Below are 19,924 nucleotides of genomic sequence, written 5' to 3'. Positions count from 1 at the left end.
TCCCCCTTCTCTACCCCTCTTCTCTGCTATGTTCTCCTCCATTTTATCATTATCAACCACACAATACATTTTACCCACAGACATATGGGAACTTTGTACATGAGATAAAGATGACATGCCAAATCTATAGAAGGGAAGAAAGGTGCTTTAATAAAAGAAATAGGGACAACAGGGTGGCCATCTGGGGAAAAAAAACCCAAAATTCGGCATCACAACTCAACCATGTTGTTGTTAGGTGCTGTTGAGTTGATTCTGACTCATAGCGAAATTATGAGTTCATACAATGGAATAAAACACCATCCGGTCCTGTGCTGTCCTCACAGTCATAGCCTTGTTTGAGCCCATTGTTGTGGCTACTGTGTCAATCTGTCTTGTTGTGGGTCATCTTCTTCTTTGTTAACCCTCTATTTTACCAACATAAGGTCTACTTCTCCAGGGACAGGTGTCCCCGATAACACATCCAAAGTACGTGAGAGGAAGCCTCAGCACCCTCAAACCCTACAACTCAACCCCATACCACGATCAAATTCAAATGGCTAAACATACTAGGAAGGAGCTCTGATAGCTTAGTGCCTAAGGCACTTGACTGCTAACCAGAAGGCTGGCAGTTCAAAGCCACCAGCCACTCCTCGGAAGGAAGATAGGGCAATCTACTTCCATAGTGATACTGCCTCGGAAACCCAAGAAGGGGTTGCTATGAGTCGGGTCCGACTCGATGGCACATAACAACAACAACAACAACAATAAACATACTAGGAAGAAAACACGAAAAAGGATTTTTCAAAATTTTGAATTGAGAAGGCTTTTCTGTATCTATGATTCAAAATCCAAAGCTGCGCGCGCGCGCGCACACACACACACACACAGATTTCTAAGTGAAAAAATACATATGTTTACAAAAACATTTAGCTGGGAAGTAAGGTTCATGAGGCAATCACTCTTTTATGTTGTTAGTAGGAGTGTAGATTAATTTAACACTGACAGAGAGCAATTTGCTACTATTTACTCAAATTTTAAAATGAATATACTCTGGTACTTAGCAGCTCCCATTCTAAGGGCTGATTCTAAACCCAAATTCACACATGTGTGAAATAAAAAATGTACAAGGTTATTCACTGCAGCAAGGCTAAAAAAACTCACCGCCATCGAGTCGGATCCGACTCATAGCGACCCCTCCTTGGGTTTCCGAGGCAGTATCATTACAGAAGTAGATTGCCCAACCTTCCTTCCGAGGAGTGGCTAGTGAGTTTGAACCACCAGCCTTCTGGTTAGCAGACAAATGCCTTAGGCACTACGCCACCAGGCTGGTGATAAAAAAATATTGGAAGCCACCCCATGTCCGTTAACAGGACCTGATTAAATACATCAGGTACATCCATTCAACAGATTCCTCAGGAGTGTTACACACAAGGATGTATGCACAGATCAAGTATTGTTCACTGAAGTGATGTCCGGACAAGAACAATGTGTACAGTATTACCGTCTTTATTGTTTGAAAAAGAAAGGGCAACAAGAATTTAGGAATGAATTTGTTTGTACATGTACAGAAACTCTGGAAGGATACACTGAGGGTGACATTAGTGGAGAAGTTGTTGTCTTGGGCCAGGTGACTATACTACCTATTAAAATTGCGAATGAAAACAAAACTTGGGTGACCGATTCAAAATTTTCAACAACATCCAGAGCGCCAAGCTGAGCTCAGCTGGGAAAAGGATCCAGCCTGCAGGCCCTGGCCAGCCTGTGGCCTCTGCCTTGAGTGGTATTTGAAGACTGACCTGTGGCCTTAAGTGCAGATCTGCTTTTGCTTTTCTTTTCAGGTCTCCAGATCACTCTCTGGGAACAGAAATTTTATGCAGAAGCAGATATGCTCTCCAGGAAATACCTGGAAACTTCTCTTAAGCAAACAGGTGTTCACGGTGTCAGCTTGTTTTCTCATCTGAGTGGAAATAGCTTATTTTATTTTTTTCCCCTTTCTGTTGGTTTCAAAGAGCAAACCGGCAGGAACACTAGTTAAGTGATCACAGTTGTCATGTTGAGACATACCACCACCTTACCAGCACTGGGTTGTCTATAATGAAACTCACACATGGAGCTTCTGGCACCTTCCTTCAACTGTAAACTGGATGCCAGCTTCCTTTAAAGCCATTCAGCAGAGTTTACAGGGCAAACATTGTTAAAGGGAAGATGGAGGGTGAGGCAGGGTGATCATGGCAGACAAAGCAGTTGCCTGGAATGATCTGTGTGGACTGTCTATCTGCTCTAGACTTCCTTGTTGATCGTCCATCGCTGGTTTCATTGGCAACCTTCATCCCCAGAGTCAGTGCCTGAAGGACAGTTTCACATGGAAATCTGTCTGAAAAACACTGATCTGCACCAAAAGCCATCATCTCACTATTCTCCATCTGTTAGAAATCGGAGCCACATGTTGCCTGGGATACAAGGAAGCCCTGTCTCCTCTCCCACGTGGGTATCACAACAGCGCCAGGGCCAGGGTAGGCTGCAGACAATCACAGGGTCTTCTTCAAAGAGCAAAGCCACCTGTGTGTAGCCATTGTCAGTAAGACGAAAAATGGGGTATGGCTAATTATTTTATTTTATTTTTGTTGAGAATATGCACAACAACACAGACACTAATTCATCAGTTCCTCCATGGACAATTCGGTGACACTGATCAGATTCTTCAAGTTGTCCAATCATTCTCATCCTCCTTTCTTGAGTTGTTCTTCCTTCATTAACACATACTCACTACCTTCTAAGTTTCTTATCTAACCTTTCGACAGCGCTTTAACTGCCGAGCCACCAGGGCTCCTTGATCCCAAATGGAGAGATCTTAAAAGGGCACAGTGCCCAAGGCAGGCACTCTTTACTAGTTCAACTAAACTGTGGTTTGGTTTTGAGAAGATTTTAGGGGATGTTTTTGACTTAAGGTTTAAAGATTATCTCAGGACAATTGTTTCAGAGGTTCACCCAACCTTCCTGGCTTTGGGAAGTCAGGAGTCCATGAGAATTTGAAATTCTGTTCTGCATTTTCCCCTTTTTGATCATGATTCTTTTATGGAATCTTTGATCAAAATGTTCAGTAATGGTAGTCAGGCACCATCCAGTTCTTCTGGTCTCCTGGCAAAGTAGGAAGTTGTTCATGGAAGCAATCAGCCACACATTCCATATCCTCTTTCTAATCCTGACTCGCCTCCTTTCTCTATTCTTCCAGCCAGGTGGAAACCAATTGTTGTGCCTTGGATGGCTACTTGCAAGCTTTTCAAAACCTAGGCACTATAGTGCCTGAGGCACTTGACAGCTAACCAGAAGGCTGGTGGTTCAAACCCACCAGCCACTCCTCGGAAGGAAGATGGGGCAATCTACTTCCATAGTGATACTGCCTCGGAAACCCAAGGAGGGGTTGCTATGAGTCGGGTCCAACTCGATGGCACGTAACAACAACAACAACATGCAATCAATCAGGAGGTAGAAAACAGTCACCAAACAATTACTAGGCCAATTAACTGGAAGTTCCATGAAACTATGACCTTAAACCTCCAAACCAATAAACCAAATCCCAGGAAGTATCTGATTGTACATGAGCAGCCTCACAGCTATTGTTTTGCTGTTGTTTTCATTATATTGATCATGCAAGGGGTTTGGTTAATTCTCTAAGACAGAATTCATTCTCCAATTTTTCTGAAAGGGAAAGAAAATTAATAAGGCAGCAGGAGGAACTGTTAAGATCAAAAGCTAGTAAAAAGGGTTTGTGAGACTTCAAAATTTCCTAAGCAGACTGGGATTTTTTTTTTTTAAACTTTTGTTTTACTAGAAAGCTCAAGGCCATTGAAGGAGGATGTGTAAATGTGTTATCAAGGTAGCTAATTTTTCACTTTTATTTTTCCCAGTTGTTCCTTCCCAATTTATATCAATTCATAAATAAGTGTTAGAACCTTAAAAGCCCATGACAGTGACAAGGAAAAGGCAAAACCAGCACATCCATAACCAAAGCAGCTGCTGTCAAGCTGGCTCTGACTCATGGTGGCTCCGTGTATTTTGTTGTTGTTGTTGTTTGCCATTGAGTCGGCCCCGACTCATAGCGACCCCTCCTTGGGCTTCCGAGGCAGTATCACTACGGAAGTAGGACTGGCCAACCTTCCTTGTATAGAAATTGTCAGTTATGAAAGGGCTCCAGACACTGCCCTTTCATAGCAAAATTTCTCCTTCTCACTTAAAGAGATTACTGCAGAGATTAGTGCACAGCACCTATAAGAATATGTAAGACGTCAATGTTATTTCAGAACAAGGCACTGAGACGGAAGCCCTGGATGGCATGCTCAGGAATTACTGAGGGGAACTGGAGCCTTTTGTGGAAGCCGCTGTTCGGTGCAGCCGATTGCATCTCCAACCAGTGCAACTCAGGGTACCTCATGCCAGACAGCAGGCGCTCCTGGAGGAATTAGGGAATTCCCTCAAGGGTAGTATTTTCTCTCTTTTACTTAGACAGGAGGTACACAGTACTGCTCCATTTATAAAAAACAAAGAAGACAGATGAGCAAATAATAAGATAATAAATGGCCCTGTTATTCCATTACTGAAAGACGGCTACTATGAACCACCTGCATTTCCATCCCACACTGCACTGTGGGTGGAGGGACGGATATGGGGGCAGGCAGACAAATTTCACTTTTAGCTGAAAGGGCTCAGCCTGCATATATGATTTCAAAAGCTTCTCTTCTCACTTAACATTACACTATGACCATCTCCACATGCCAATCATTATATTTTGATGGCATCCTTATTTATGGGTCCAGTGTACAGCTGTATCATACAATGACCCTCCTACTGGGTGGGTCTTTTGGGTCTTGCCAATTTTCTCTTACAAACAAATGCTGGATTTTTTAAAAAAACTTACAAATAAAATGTTGCTCACACCCTTAATAAATTTCTAAAGGTAGAACTGCTCATTCAAAGTGCACGTGCATTTTAGGACTTTAAAATCCTATGGGGTTCAAGGGCCATGGCTGATACAAAGTTCTCAGTGGCCCAGGTAGTAGACTGAGACATATTTAGAGACTTCAGAGGGCAAAGTACAACAGAAGTATCCAAACGTGACATCTGGATTTGCGTTGTTCTCTGGTAGCTTGTCTAAGAGGGGAATTTAATCTGGGTGACCCAGATCACAAAACATTCCACTTAGGCATTTTCCTCACTCTTTTGTGAGAAGGAGGCACTGTTATTTGTTTTAGCTATCTATGCTAACTGAGGAGCCTCAATGGCATGGTGATTAACCGTGGGCTACTAACAGAAAGGTTGGCGGTTCAAACCCACCAGCCGCTTCACTGGAGAAAGATGTGGTCGTAGCCTTCCATAAAAGTTACAGCCTTGGAAACCCTGTGGACCAGTTCTACTCTGCCCTATAAGGTCATTATGAGTCAGGATCGACTCTATGGCAACAGGTTTGGTGTTCTGGTTTAAAGTTATTCAATCAAAGAGCCCTGGTGGTGCGTGGTGCAATGGTTAAATGTCTGCCTGCTCATTGAAAAGCTGGCGGTTAGAACTCACCCAGTGCCTCCAAGAGAGAAAGACCTGGCAGTCTGCATCTGTAAAGGAGACAGCCAAGAAAACCCTCTGGGGCAGTTGTCACATACTGACTTGCTGGTATCTGTCTCCACAACAATGGACTGAATCTGGCTGGGCCGGTCCAACCTTCCATTGTGATGTCCTTTGTTGCCTGGTAAATATCACTACCTATGTTAATGGTGACTCGAGGGCACATAACAACAACAAACAACAACATGTTAATGCTCTGGTAGCGTAATGCCTAAGGCATTTGACTCCTAACCAGATGGCTGGCGGTTCAAACCCACCAGCCACTCCTCGGAAGGAAGATGGGGCAATCTACTTGCGTAGTGATACTGCCTCAGAAACCCAAATCAATGGCACATAACAACAACAACAACATGCTAATGCTGTGTAGACACAACACTGGGATATTAACACCAATCTCAAATCTCGGCAGAAGTCTACTGTGGGGTGTGGACAGCGTAGGTTCTCAATGAGCTGCAGTTACTCACTGACTTGGAGACACTTATCTATAAAACTGAAGGAGCCAGCCGTACGCTGCTGTAAGAGGTGTAGGGTGAAAGAAGCCCATGGGATGACGCAGTGCACTGGCTTCCGAGGCATACGCGGTGTCCACTCTCTCTCAGCAGCCCCTCGCCTTGTCGGGTAGGGGAATTTACCACCTTGAGACACGGGTAGAGGTAGGTGAGAACATGTCCCTCGTTTGCTTCATATGCAGCAGTGGCCATTACGTAGGACATACTCCCTAAGGGCACCCGAGTCTGCACACTATTCAATAAACCCCATCTATGTCTGACTTAAACGGAGAAATGCATCAGCTGCGGGTAAAGGGAGGGTGGACAGTGATTCCCCGGCAAGGGCCAGCGGGCAAGGAAAGAATATGTGTAAAGACCCTTCTGTTCTCTATTTCTGATAAATACAACCTACAGAATGGTAAACCCATATTCACTAGCAGAAAAATACACATCATTAAAACAAATTCTGCCTCAAAACACAAAAGCTAATAACCAATAGCCTAGGATATGTTTGGCATCTGTTTAACAAACATTCCCAAACAGCGAGAAAATAGTTTTCAACGTTGCCAGAGTTAGACTGAAGACTTTCCAAGAACTGTTTGGATTTATGGGGGTGGGGAGAAGGCAGATCCTTTGTCCTGGATTTTTAGATTAAATCAAACCCTTTCCTGACCCTACCCCCACTCAATTTTAAGTATCAGCTTCTCTCTACTCCAATGTCTATCTCAAAACTCTATTTCCTTCACAGACCCTTTTATACCCTGGAATCATTTATCTTGTCCACTATTGATCTCTCCACTAGAATGGAAACTCCTAAGAGGTTCAGAGCTTGGTTTTATTCACCACTTTTTTTTTTTTTTTAAACTCAGTATCATACCCAAGGGGCTCTGGTGGTGTAGTGGTTAAGGCATTTGGCTGCTAACCAAAAGGTTGCTGGTTCCAATCCACCAGCTGCTCCACAGAAGAAAAAGGAGGCAGTCAGCTTCTGTAAAGATTCACAGTCTTAGAAACCCAACAGGGCTTGCTATGAGCCTGAATCGACTCAGTGGCAGTGAGAATACCATGCCCAGCACAGAGAAAGAATGCAAGTGTTTGTTGAGTGAATAAACAGAGGTATCCATGTCTCCTACGTGTTATTCAACACCTGCAGATAGACTGACCGCAAGGCTGGGTTTATAGTCTAGTAAGCAGATGATGGGCCAAACTGTCTGCACTTGACTCTAACCAAAATGCTGGTGGTTCAAACCCACCCTGTGGTGTTGTGAAAGCAATCTATGTCCATAAAGATTACAAACCAAACTCACTGCCATCAAGTCGATTTTGACTTATGGCAACCCCATCGGGTTTCCAAAGCAGTAAATCTTTACGGAAGCAGATTGCCCAGTCTTCCTTCTGCCCATAAAGACTGCAGCCAAGAAAACCCGATGGAGCACAGGTCCACTCTGGAATTCCTGGGATCCCCATGAGTCGGAATTAACTCAATGGTTATGGGCTTGTTTTTCATTCTTGCTTAAACAGATGGCCACCTACATAACTTCCAATCATGGTAGGTGCTAGGACAGACGTAAAGTAGTCTGTGATAGAAATATTTTACTTCTCAATTACCCCACAAGAAAAACAGCAATGCACTGCCGGGGACCAATAGGGAGGCGGGGACTGTGGTGAAGCAGAGAGTGAACGTCCCACCTCAAAGGACAGCCATGACTCACATCCCACCTGGAAATATAGGACAAAACTTCCCATTTTTAAGAAAAGTAAGAAATGTGAAATTGATTTAAAAACATTGTTGATTTTAATTGCCAATTTTAAAATATTATCAATTCATTAAAACGTTATTTAAAACACTGTGTAGATCCACTAGTGTATCTGTGGCTCCATGCATCCTATAGGCGACCAGTGTTGAGCTTCTGGTCTAAATGCTTAGCTCAGCATTTCCTGAGAGCACTGTTCCTTGGAGGCTATGTCTCACTTGATGGATGGCTGATAGATGGGTAATTAAAGCTGAGGACCTTGGTTAAACAAAGTTAAGTAGATATGGTGAGTGTGGACTTCTCAGAGCCTCTAGGAGGCTGATGTCCATTGTGACTGTACACAGCACAGCATTTTTAAAATTATTTGCTGCTGGGCCTATCTCATTGGATTGATGTTCCCGTTTTGGGAGTGCTGGCTCCAGAAATGTTTTTAAAGATGTAAGGTGTTTCCTCTTTTTGAACTCACAGGGATAGTATCTAAGCATGCAGGTTAAAAACCACACCCATTGCGCCACTGGGTCGATTCTGACTCATAGTGACTCCACAGATCAGAGTAAAGTTGCCCCCATGGAGATCCCAAGGCTGTAATCTTTATGGAAGCAGACTGCCACGTCTTTCTCTGGTGGAGCAGCTGGTGCATTGGAACCACCAACCTTTCAATTAGTAGCTGAGTCCTTAACCACCTCACCACCAGGGCTCCTTAGCATGTAGCTACTGGTGTCAATCCCAGGTCTGCCACTTTTTAGCCATTTGACCTCGTGCAAGTCATTTCTGCATCACACAGAATGGGGATAAAATCTGCACACGCAGATCTCAGGGTGTTTGGGAATTAAATGTCTTCTCCATGGGAGGCTACAGTGCTTAGCAGGTGGTTAACACTCAGGAAACGTTAGCTTTGAAGGAGTGGATCATGAAAAGACAACTCCAAATCGATCTTGCAAATTCATTGCAAAACAAGGTGTTCTGGTTATTTCAACCACAATTACACCCTAACAAGCTGTTAAGGGTAGAATTAAAGATATGAAATCATGGTCCAAGTGCATGACTGCAGCTCTGGGAGAGCGAATGCATCATTCACCCAGTGTGAAATCTCTTTCTGTTGAGAGTTGTGCTTGGCAGAGCTGATAATGACACTGCAGTAATGTATTCTCAAACTAGTCTTTGAAAAGTCACAATATGATGACATTTACCATCTTCATTCTTGTCAGATTCCTCTCACAAACATTACTGCATGCCAACATGTGCCAGGCACTGTGCCAGGCATAGGGAATGCATGACTGCAAAAGAAACAGTCAAATCCCTAATGTTACCATCTCAATAGATCAAAAGGGGGATTATGGTAGAACAGTGCTTTTCAAATTATAGACTGTGACCATCAGTGAAATGGAAAATAATTTAACGGGGCAAACCAGCATGGAAACAAATCAAACCAAACAGATTTTAAAAGTATAGGAAAACATGCATTGTATGTTATCTGATTATTTTGTGAATCCTTTATTTCAAGTCTGTAAAACCTATTCCTTACTATGGGTTATAGTGAAAATAAGTTTGAAGGCTAGTACAATGAACATGATCAAATAAATGGTCACGGGATACTGAAGCAGCTTCTGCTAGCTGTGGTCAATGACTTCAGGATATAATGAAAGTTACGAAAAACCAAACTTACTGCTGCTGTGTCAATTCCAACCCATAGCGACCCCTCCTGGGTTTTATCTCCACGGAAGCAGATTGCCCAAGGATTCCTTCCAAGGAGTGGCTGGTGGGTTTGAACCACCAGCCTTCTGGTTAGCAGTCAAATGCCTTAGGCACTGCACACCAGAGTTAGGTAGGAAAAAAATCTATCTAGTTTCTACCTGTGGCAGGTACTGCTGATTGTCTACTTAACTTTAATTTATCCACTCACCAACCCCTTTTTTCCAGATGATCTTTGCTGTTTGCTTTCCATGAAAGAACCTCTTCTCCCCCAGCCTCCCTTGCACCTGCAAGTGTGATTCAGTCTGGCCAATGAGGTCTAAGAGGAAATCTTAGGAAACCCCTCTTTCGTTTGATTGGACATTCTCACTATATACAATATTTACAATTGTGGCAGTTTTCCTAAAACCATGAGTAACCAAGTACAGGAACCAAACCACTACACTGAGGATACCACCACCACCACCACAATTACCACCATCACTACCTCTACCACCATCATGAACTCCACTACCGCTGTCACCACTAACCATCACTATCAATACCACCACCATCGCTAACTCCACTACCATAACTACCGGAACCACCACTAGGACCATTAATACTATGGCTACTACTGTCACACACTATGTGTAAATCATGGAGCTGACTGCTGGAAACACAAAGAGGTCATACATGGACGGTCATCACTCTTTAGTTCTAGCCCTGCAAAGAGCACAGTTTATAAAGAACACCAGCCACAAAGTAGTGCATATAAGGCATTTAGTTTTTATGGAAAACAACAACAAAAAAACCCAAACTCATTCCCCCTCAAGTCAATTCTGACTCACCACGATCATACAGGACAAAGGAGAAGTGCCCCAGTTTCTCAGGCTGCAATCCTTACGGAAGCAGACTGCCACACCTTTCTCCTGTGAAGCGGCTGGTAGGTTTGAACCACCTACCTTTCAGTTAGCAGTTGAGTGCTTAATCGGTAGGCCTGAGTGACACTTTCCTGAAGACCTGGCTTAATCCAAAACTTGCATAACTCAAGATGAATTTTCCTCCCATGCTGAGTCTTCAGAGCGGATATTCCTTTTTAGCAGTTGAAATGGCACTGCCTTGTGGCCACAGAGAAAACAACACCACAGTTTATAATTCACTTGGCCCTCCAACATAGAAGTAGACCATTAATTTTTTCTAATTTAGGATTAACTTGGTGTTTCAAATTTGGCATGTAATAACATTTTTGAATTCCGTTTTCTCAAATTAACATTATTCAATTTTGCATAAATTGCAATTTCATTGCTCAAGTTTCAAACAGTAACGCTGAGCATTCGAGTTTTGAAGGTGGGAAAATCTGGCTTTGCCGCTTTTTACTGGCATGGTTTGGAGGAAGTGACGTGGGTTGGCTGAATCTTTGCTTTTCTCATCTGTAAACTCATGGAATTCTAGGAATTATCTTGTGAGGTTTTTTTCAGTGTGACGATTCCTTCAAAGTGATTTCACCGCAGACATGACATAGCAAAGAGCATCTGTAAAGTACTCAGGGGATTCAATAGAGAGAAACCTTCCAGGTGTGGGAATAGCCTGTCAGCTTTAGGGAGAACCAGGCACTTGGAGGTGCAGTAAATTTTTAATAGACAGAGAGAAAGAGGTACAGGCAGAGGAGAGACTGGGAAGCAGCTGGCATGCATACAGGACACACTGGCCACGTGGAGAATTTGCAACAGTGGCCAATGCAGTTGGAGAAGCAGTCACAGGAAAGGTGTGGAGGCCCTTGGGAGTCACACTAAAAGCTGGGGATTCTGGGCACAGATGTTTAAACTCTCTAAATCCATTACACAAGATCAGGACACGTCCGGACCTTCTTCAGCCAAGGTAGGACTCCTGCCTTCAGCGAGGCAGCTTTCAGATTCGACCCAGCTGTGCCATCTCCGTGAGTTTCGGTTGAGGACAATGGAGGCGAAAGGTCACACTAGTACACTTTGCAGTTGTTGTTGTTATATGCTGTTGAGTGGGACTCGACTCAGAGCGACCCCTCCTTGGGTTTCCGAGGCAGTTATCACTACGAAAGTAGATTGCCCAACCACAGGAGGGAGAAAAACCTCACACACAAAAAAGCTACCCTTTCCTTCTTCTCCAAGAAGCCATTTCCCAGTGCTGAGTACCTTCCATGGCTATCTCATGGAATTTTCCCAAGCATGAATGATGTGAAAATGTGCTAGACAGACACCATTATTATCCCCATTCTACAGATGAGGTGACAGACTCAGAGAGGTCAAGTCACTTGACTGAAGCTGAAACCTAGACTACCTGACTGCAATACGTAAGCAGTAACCACAACTGAACACCATTTAGAAAAGACTGCTGGAGACCCGGGAGCTTTCATTTGCTACCAAACAGTAGAGGCAGGATGGGACTCTGCTAGCTGAGCGGAGGAAGCCTGTGATCAAACAGGTGGGCACGATGCTGCTGCTTTAGGCGTGAATCAAGGGTTCAGTTTTGGACATAGTGAGGATGAGATAGTCAGGAAGCAGCAACTGGACATGCAGAAATTCAAGGAGACCTGTAGAAGAGGGCAGCTGGAAACCGTCTGGACTTCAAGGGGAAGTTCTAGGCTAAACCCAGACCGAGCCCTTTGACTCACAGTGACTCTGTAAGACAGAGAACTGCCCTGTAGCGTTTCCAAGGCTGTAAATCTTTATGGACTGCCTCTTCTTTTTCCCACAGAGAGGCTAGAGGGTTCGATCCCCCGACCTTTTGGTTAGCAGCCCAACGCTTTCACCACCCTGTCACCAGAGCTCCTAGGTCTAGGCTAGAGATACAAATTTGGGACTTGCCACCAGGTATTTAAACCTTTGGGAATAGAGGAGATCTACAAGGAAGTCAGTCTAGCTAGAGAAGAAGTCCAAGGACAGAGACCTGGGGAGCTGAGCCCTGGGAAACTCCAAGGTTTAGAGACATGACTCAGCAGAAGACATCACAGAAGAGTGGCCAGGAACGTGAGAGGACCTGGAAACCAAGACGGGACGATGCTTCCTGAAGGAAGGGATGTCAGATTCGGCTGCCAGGTCTAGTCAGATGAGACTCAGAGGATTCGGCAGCTGGGGTGGGAGATGGGGGAGGTGCGCTGTCACGGTGACTCTGACAAAAGCAGTTTTGTCGAGACAAAAGATTGGATGGAGCGTGTTCAAGAGAGAAAAGTAGAGGAGGAATGGGGGACATGGACTACTGCTCTTAATATCCGAAGTCTGAGCAAATGTGAGGACCAATTCACTCAACACAATTGCCCTTAACAAACTAAACCCCCTCCAAGGCTCCTGAAAGGCCAGGCCTGTAATTTATATTTCAAATGGCTTGTACAAGGTTAGTGTTTATACAATTGTAAAATCTAAATTCTAAAGGTAAAGGGACATTTGCGTTAAATCTCATGAAACAGTGCTTGGCAAGTCTTGAAGCATCACCCTTCACCACATGGACACCTCTGGAGGTACCATGCTGATGACAGAAGGCGTGTTGTTGTGTTCAACCAATAAAGGTCAACTTCCCATTATGTGACAACTGTTTTCTGTGAGCCATCTTTTAAATGTGTATCTTATAGCTTCGGTTCAGTGGCTGGGGGGAGTGAGAGAAAAAACATCTCATCGCTGCCAGCACATTGGTTTGTGTGAATCTCAGCTCAGAGAGACCTTTCAGGCATACAACTGATCTTTTCTTTGGCCTGTGTTACTAAAGGCTGCATTTGTCCATGAATTCTTGCCTTGTTTTAATTATGCTATGCTCTGAATGTAGTTTTTTGAGGGCACAAAAATAAGATTGTCATTCTGCAAACACAGAAGATTTTGTATTTCACCCCAAGAATATGAAACGGTGGCATCCCTCTCCCCATTCACACTTGGGGTTTTGTGGCTGGCATTCCAATCCAGCGAGAAGCCGCCAATGTGGGGGGAAGGGCTTGCATGGCTGGGAGGGAGGGACAGCTGACAAGGCCGAACTGGACATCACTGACCCTAAGAATTCTGAATCAATACACTGGCGGCCACCTCTGTGTAAGTAACGCTCTCACCAACAAAGCCTCTGTTTGAGAAGTTTTATCCTTATCGCTCTCTGAGGGCTGGTTCATCACTCTTGTAGAAAAACTGATAACCCCCAAACACAGAATTGAGCAACCAGAGATCAAACGAGCAGCCTTAATAATCAAAAGACCAGTTTTTTATTGCTTTTTAAAAATACCCTTGCAGATGTAGGAGATCCTGCATAGAGAGGGAGAACAATGTGGAACAAAACTCAAAATCATTTGGAGGCAAAAAAAAAAAAAAAAAAAGAAGGTGGGGACCAGGTTTGCTGGTCCAATAGAGCCTGGTGGAACCACTGAGACTATGGCCCCTAGCTGCCCTTCAGGTCTGGAATTGAACCCACAACTGTGGTTTCCAGCCAAACAAAGTACAGGCATGTGAGTGAAACATTTACCTCAAGTAGACACATGCCCTGGAGAGAACACTCATGGGAGAAGGAAGGGCTGCTTATGCACAGGGAGACAGCTCAGGGCGCAGAAGAGTATGAAGGGATGGACACTGGGAGGAGGTAACTGTGGGGAGGAAGTGGGAGGGGAGCTGCTGCATTGTAAATTTTGGTCAATGACATGAGACAAAGTATATGTGAACTGCTGTATGAAAAGTGAATTTACTCTGTAAATCTTCACCCAAATCCTAATAAAAATTAAATAAAATAAAATAATAATAATAATAATAATAATAATAATAAAATACCCTTGCAGACACATGTATTTGAGTATCCCCAAGTGCACAGGTTGAAGGAGAAATGGCTAGTTCGTGCTTCTCCATATGCACATACACAGGACAGACACTCAGTATTTCATATTCCAGTGATACCACCAACAGAAAATGGAACTTTGCAGGTAACAAAAACATGCAGATGCTACTGGTGAACCTGAGGGAGCTAACTTATTTATTCAGGAAGGAAGACAGGTTACCATATTAATTCTTGCTGAGTGAGGACTGTGACTCCAGCATGTCCCCCACGAGCTTGGCTGCATTACGGACCTGACATGTTCCCCACACAAGCCCCTGTCCTGGGACTCAAATCTCACTCTGGTAGTCCTTCCACTCAGATGGAGGTGTTGTTCCTCACAGCCTTTCGATGGAGGGCACAACTTTTCCTCGGTTGCATTCGAAGACTGAACTGTACTGAAAACCATTCCGCTGCCTTACTGAACGGGTGCATTCTGGGAAGTGGGCACTTGAAGGGACATTTTTTAACCTTTGGAAAGAAATGCTGAAAATAAGCTCTCTGACTCAAAATTGAGAAAACAGCAAACATGCGGACAGGAAGGGCCTAAGGCCAGGACCGCTCCCCCTCGAGGGGATCTTCTCTGACGGCGAGGCCCGCGTGTCAGGGCTGAACTGTGCCCCCAGGGTTTTCAGCGGCTGATTGTTTGTTAGCAGACAGCCAGGGCTTTCTTCCAGTGCACCTCGATGTGGACTTGAACCACCGACCTTTTGGATCACGGTGGAGAGAGTTTGTACCCCCAGAGCCTAAGAACATGACCCTTATTATGCTCCCAATTCTAACTGTGCAGTTTTCAGGTGTATCTAAGAATACTTGATGCCACCCTTGACGTATTAAAACCACACATCAGCGTGATTGTCATTTTCATCAAAGAAAGGAATGTAAGTATAATAAACAGATGGGTACATTAAGTGCTTACTAACTGACAGCCAGTATTCGTACCACATTCTCTTCAGGCCGTGGCTGTGGGTATTGTTTTGATGCACACTGACCCCATGTGACAGGAAACCGCCCCAGCGCTTTCTAGGCTGTAATCTGTACAGAAGCCGATCGCCAGGTCTTACGTCCCGTGGAGCTGCTGGGTGGGTTCCAACAGCTGACCTTTAAGTTAGCAGCTGAGCAAGTGACCATTGTGCTACGAGGGCTCTTCGCAGAGTGTGGCTACCTTGTTATTAAGCCAAATACATCTATGGCTTCAATAGTGAAATACCTTCATGGCTACAATGTGCAACCGGGTAATGGAAAACCAAGCCCATTTAAAAATATTTTCTGGTTCTAAATTCAATTAAAAACCAAACCCACTGCCATTGGTTCCAACTCATCGCAACTCTGCAGGACAGCACAGAACTGTGCCCTAGGGCTTCCAAGGCTGTATAGAAACAGATAGGCGTATCTTTCTTTCACGTATTGGCCGGTGGGTTCAAACTGCCCACCTTTCGGTTAGCAGCCGAGCGCTTAGCCTCTGTACCACCAGGGCTCCTCAAGCTCAACTAGAAACATGTGACTTTATTTCTTATTTGTGAAAATTGTTGTTGTTGGTGGTGGTGTTATGTGCCGATTCACAGCAACCCCTCCTTGGGTTTCCGAGGCAGTATCACTACAGAAGTAGATTGCCCCATCTTCCTTCCGAGGAGTGGCTGGTGGGTTTGAACCTCCAGCCTTCTGGTTAGCAGTCAAGTGCCTTAGGCACTATGCTGCAAAATAGTTATTTAAAAGTCTATTAGGCAAGGAACAGATACCTTAAAAATACAATGTCTTAACTTTTATTTCTTCTTCCTTCAAGAAAGTCTTGCCCAGAATATATAAACCAGTTCTCAAGGTTAAAAGCAAGTGCTATTTTTAACATCAAAATGAACTTGCTTTCCTTTACTGAGGAAGAGAGCAGCTCACGAGCAGATACCTGCTTTGAAAACAACAACTGGTTTTGACAAAGATACTGCTCCAACTTGGTGGAAACCCAACCAGTCCATACAAGGGCCTGCCCTGACCTGTAAAGGCTCTTCATCCAACTGGGCCCTCGTGTCAGAGGTGGCCAAAGGTCAATCCAGACAGTTAAAGGCAGGGAAGGAAATGTGTCCCAATGAAACCCTATAAACCACAGTGCATGTCCAGCAGGGTACTGAGACCAGGCTGGGTGTCCAAGCCTTCCAGGAACCCTCTGAATTCTGCTAAACTCTTTCCCTCCAGACTCCACTGATGAGAAATGGAACCTGTCTACCTCCACCTTTGATAAATGGAAGGTTGAACTCATCTCTGGATAATACACCTTCTCTTTCCTTCTACACAAAACAGATGCCACAGCTGTTCCCATTCCTCCAACAGATGTTTCTGCCCACTGAAACACTGGGGAGGTAGCACCCTACAATGTGCTATTTGTTCTAGAAGGATCAACGCTTGATACCTTGTCAAAGGCCCTCCGTGACTCTAGGCAACATGTGTGCAGTGGGCTGTGCTACCCCATTCCTGCTCCCTGAGCGTGCACCTGGAGAGAACGAAATATTCCTGTTTAAGCACTTGCCTGCTGGGCTGGGACATCGCTGGGCGGCCTGGATAATCCAGCCACTTCAATAGCTATTTCTTGATGCTGGATGTCAACTGGTGCCTTCTCACGTCCCTTGTCCAGTTTGAAGACTTTTTCAAAAAAGCTGGAGTCCTTGCGCTTGCTGGGGGCTGCTCCCTGTGACTCAAGGCCGAGAGGCGCTGGTCCCGAGGAGGCAGGGGTGGCGTGGTCCTCGGCGGGGGTCTGCCCCGGGGTTTTATCGGGGCTGGGCCCCGCTGCAGCTGCCGCCGGGAGTGCCATGCTCTCACTTGGGGCTTTGTTCCCTGGGGCTTCACCGGAGCTGACATCAAGCCCCACGGAGGCGGCGGATGAATCTGTGGCTTGGTCTCCGGCACGTCCTGGTACGTACCCAGAGAGCGTCAAGAAAAAACGAGATCTAGCAGCTGGTGCGTGGGGTCTGGCTCCCTTCCCAAGATGCTTCCCGCTGGCATAGGCAACGCTGCTCATCTCCATTGTCTCGGGGGAAGAGACGGCCGCATTGTCCTCCGGGACACTGATTCCCAAATCGACTGTAAACACAAACAGAAACAGCGGGTCCTGAACCAAGCGAGGAAATTCAAGGATTCATAATGGACTCCCAATGCTTTATAGACACAGGCCATGATGCACTGGGACTGCGTGGTTCTCTGCTCACCCTGGGAAACTGAAGTTAGCTGCCCAGCCACTTCCTGATCCCGCTCTTCTCAGAAGAGAAGGGAAGGTTGGTGAGGAGAGGTCAGTTACTGCACACCTACGAAGCTCCCAGGTGCTGTACTAGTCCCCGCATCTTAATTACCTGCTTTCACCTTCATGGGAACCCTGGCGGAGACACTGTCACCATGTCAACTGGGAGGTAGTGAGGACAGCAGTTGCATGCAAGGGCTCTGGAGCAAGAACAAGGTTTCTCAGCCCTGGCACCCCTGGCACGTGGGGCGTCCTATGACGGTGTGCACAGAGCAAGTCCTGCCTTCTCCGGGGATCCTGGGAAGGCTCTGGTTTTCACATCCACCTATTCCTGCCCTCGCCTCTGTAACCCCCTACAGCTGAACTATCTTCTTTCCCAGGTCCCGTTTGTAAAGTGGTGTAATTTTGAGAAAAAAAAGAAAGACCAAGACATTTGAAACCCCATTTAAAGATCAAGATTCTCTTGTGAGCTCAGGGAAGTCACCCGAGTGCTGCTAGCTGCATTCTGTCCTCATTCACAAAGCATGCACAATAGTAGCTCCCATGCAGGGCTGCTGTGGTACTCAACAGAGAAAACGCATACAAAAAATTCTGGTACAAGGCCTTTTCCTAGGGCAAACCAAAAACCAAACTCACTGCCATTGAGTTGCTTCTGACTCAGTTGCCCCACTGAGTTTCCAAGGCTGTAAATCTTTATACAAGCAGAATGCCTCATCTTTCTTCCACAGAGTGGTTGGTGGGTTCGAACCACTGACCTTCTGGTTAACAGCCAAATGCCGTAATCACTACACCACAGAGCCCCTTGTTCCAGGGTAATACTCACTATTGTGTGGTGCAAATGGTTAACGTGCTCAGTTGCTAACTGAAAACCCAGAGGTGCCTCAGAGGAAAGGCCTGAAAATCTATGAATCTATGTTCAACAAACCAGCCATCGAAAGCCTACGGGATGGAGTTCTACTCCAAAACACAAGGGTTGTCATGAGTCAGAGCTAACTCGATGGCAACTGGTTTGGTGATTATTTTTAAGGTTTTTTCTCATTCCTTTGCCAATACTGCATTTTGCTTTATACATTTGTAGTCAGACACTCCTTACTATCTATTTGCAGAAAGACAGAGAGAAGAGAAAGGGGAGAATTGAAATTTCTTTTGGTCTGCTGGAGTTGCTCATTAATATGTAATAGGAAACATGCACACCTATCCATACACACACACACACACACACCCATCCATCAATTGTTTTGTCAAACACAGAGTGTCTCGAGTGAGAGTGAGCGAGAGGGAAAGAGACGGGGCCAGAGAGAACTTGGCTCTCATCAGAACTCGTTTCAGCAGCCACAGGGAGCAGAGAGGAAATGGCCACAAATGCCCGGGAGCACAGACCCGGGGCTCCTCACAAGCCCGGACCTCAAGGACATCACGGTGCCACCTCAATGGTGATATCTTCTAGCTCTTCTGAACCGTTTTTCTGTGGTGCAGGAATTCATAACAGCAGTAAATATTATTCCCGGGAGGGAAGAGAGGGAGAAACTGTAGGCGGAGGAGAGAGGACAGGGAGGAAGTGATGGATGGAGGCGTCAGGGCCCCAAGTAAGCGAGTGAGGCGGCTGCAGTGTCAGGGTGCATATAAATGAATTGTGGGGATGGGCCATGCGAGGAGAGGAGGAAACAGATGACAGAAAAGGAGAGGTGAAGGTTCAAAACAAGGAAGGGCTTTTCAAATGCCAAGACCATCCACTGATGCCTCTCCTTTTCCTCTCTTCCCTGGGTGAGAACCTAAGGAACCAGCAGTAAACAACAACGTTACCAACCTGTTGCTGTTGAGTCCATCCCAACTCATGGCGACCCTATAGGACCGAACAGAAACACCCCATAGTGTTTCCAAGGCTGTAAGCTTCACAGAAGCAAACCCCAAATCAAACCCACTGCCGTGGTGTTGATTCTGACCCACAGCATCCCTAGAGGACAGAGTAGAACTGCTCCACAGGGCTTCCAAGGCTGTAAGCTTTATGGAAGCAGACTGCCACATCCTACTTCTGTGAAACGGCTAGCAGCTCAAACTGCCAACCTTTCAGTTAAGCGGCTGAACCACCAGGGCTCTTTCAGACTGATAAACCCCCAAACCCATTGCTGTCAAGTCAATTTCAACTCATAGCAACCCTATAGCACAGAGTTGAACTGGCCCACACAGTTTCTAAGGCTGTAAATCTTTATGGAATCAGACTGCCTTATCTTCCTCCAGCAGGGATGGAATGGTGGGTTTAAACTGCCAGTCTTTTGGTTAGCTCTTTATAGTCAGAGAAAAAGCCATTTTTTGGGGGGGGGGGGAACAAATCTTCCTTTGGATGGAAGTGCTGATCTGGTGCTTCGATGAAGAATAAAGTCCTCATG

General features: G+C 45.3%; 1 protein-coding gene across 1 annotated transcript in view; it reads right to left on the bottom strand.

Moving 5' to 3' along the window:
• The window catches only part of BCAS1 (brain enriched myelin associated protein 1), an 84,573-nt gene extending 66,908 nt beyond the window's left edge, over positions 1–17,665 (bottom strand). The window contains exons 1-2 of the mRNA XM_042780625.1: positions 17,650–17,665; positions 16,833–17,383 (exon numbers count right to left, since the gene is read on the bottom strand). Coding sequence (XP_042636559.1) covers positions 16,833–17,383; positions 17,650–17,665 — 567 coding nt within the window. The remainder of the gene's footprint in view (positions 1–16,832; positions 17,384–17,649) is intronic.
• Between the last annotated feature and the right edge of the window lie 2,259 nt (positions 17,666–19,924).

Source organism: Orycteropus afer, unplaced genomic scaffold, assembly GCF_000298275.1.
Source record: "Orycteropus afer afer isolate SDZICR_OR568_19922 unplaced genomic scaffold, OryAfe1.0 scaffold00049, whole genome shotgun sequence".
Classification (NCBI taxonomy): Eukaryota; Metazoa; Chordata; class Mammalia; order Tubulidentata; family Orycteropodidae; genus Orycteropus; species Orycteropus afer.
Note: the sequence above shows the minus strand (reverse complement) of the source record. Positions and strands in the feature narration are given on the sequence as shown.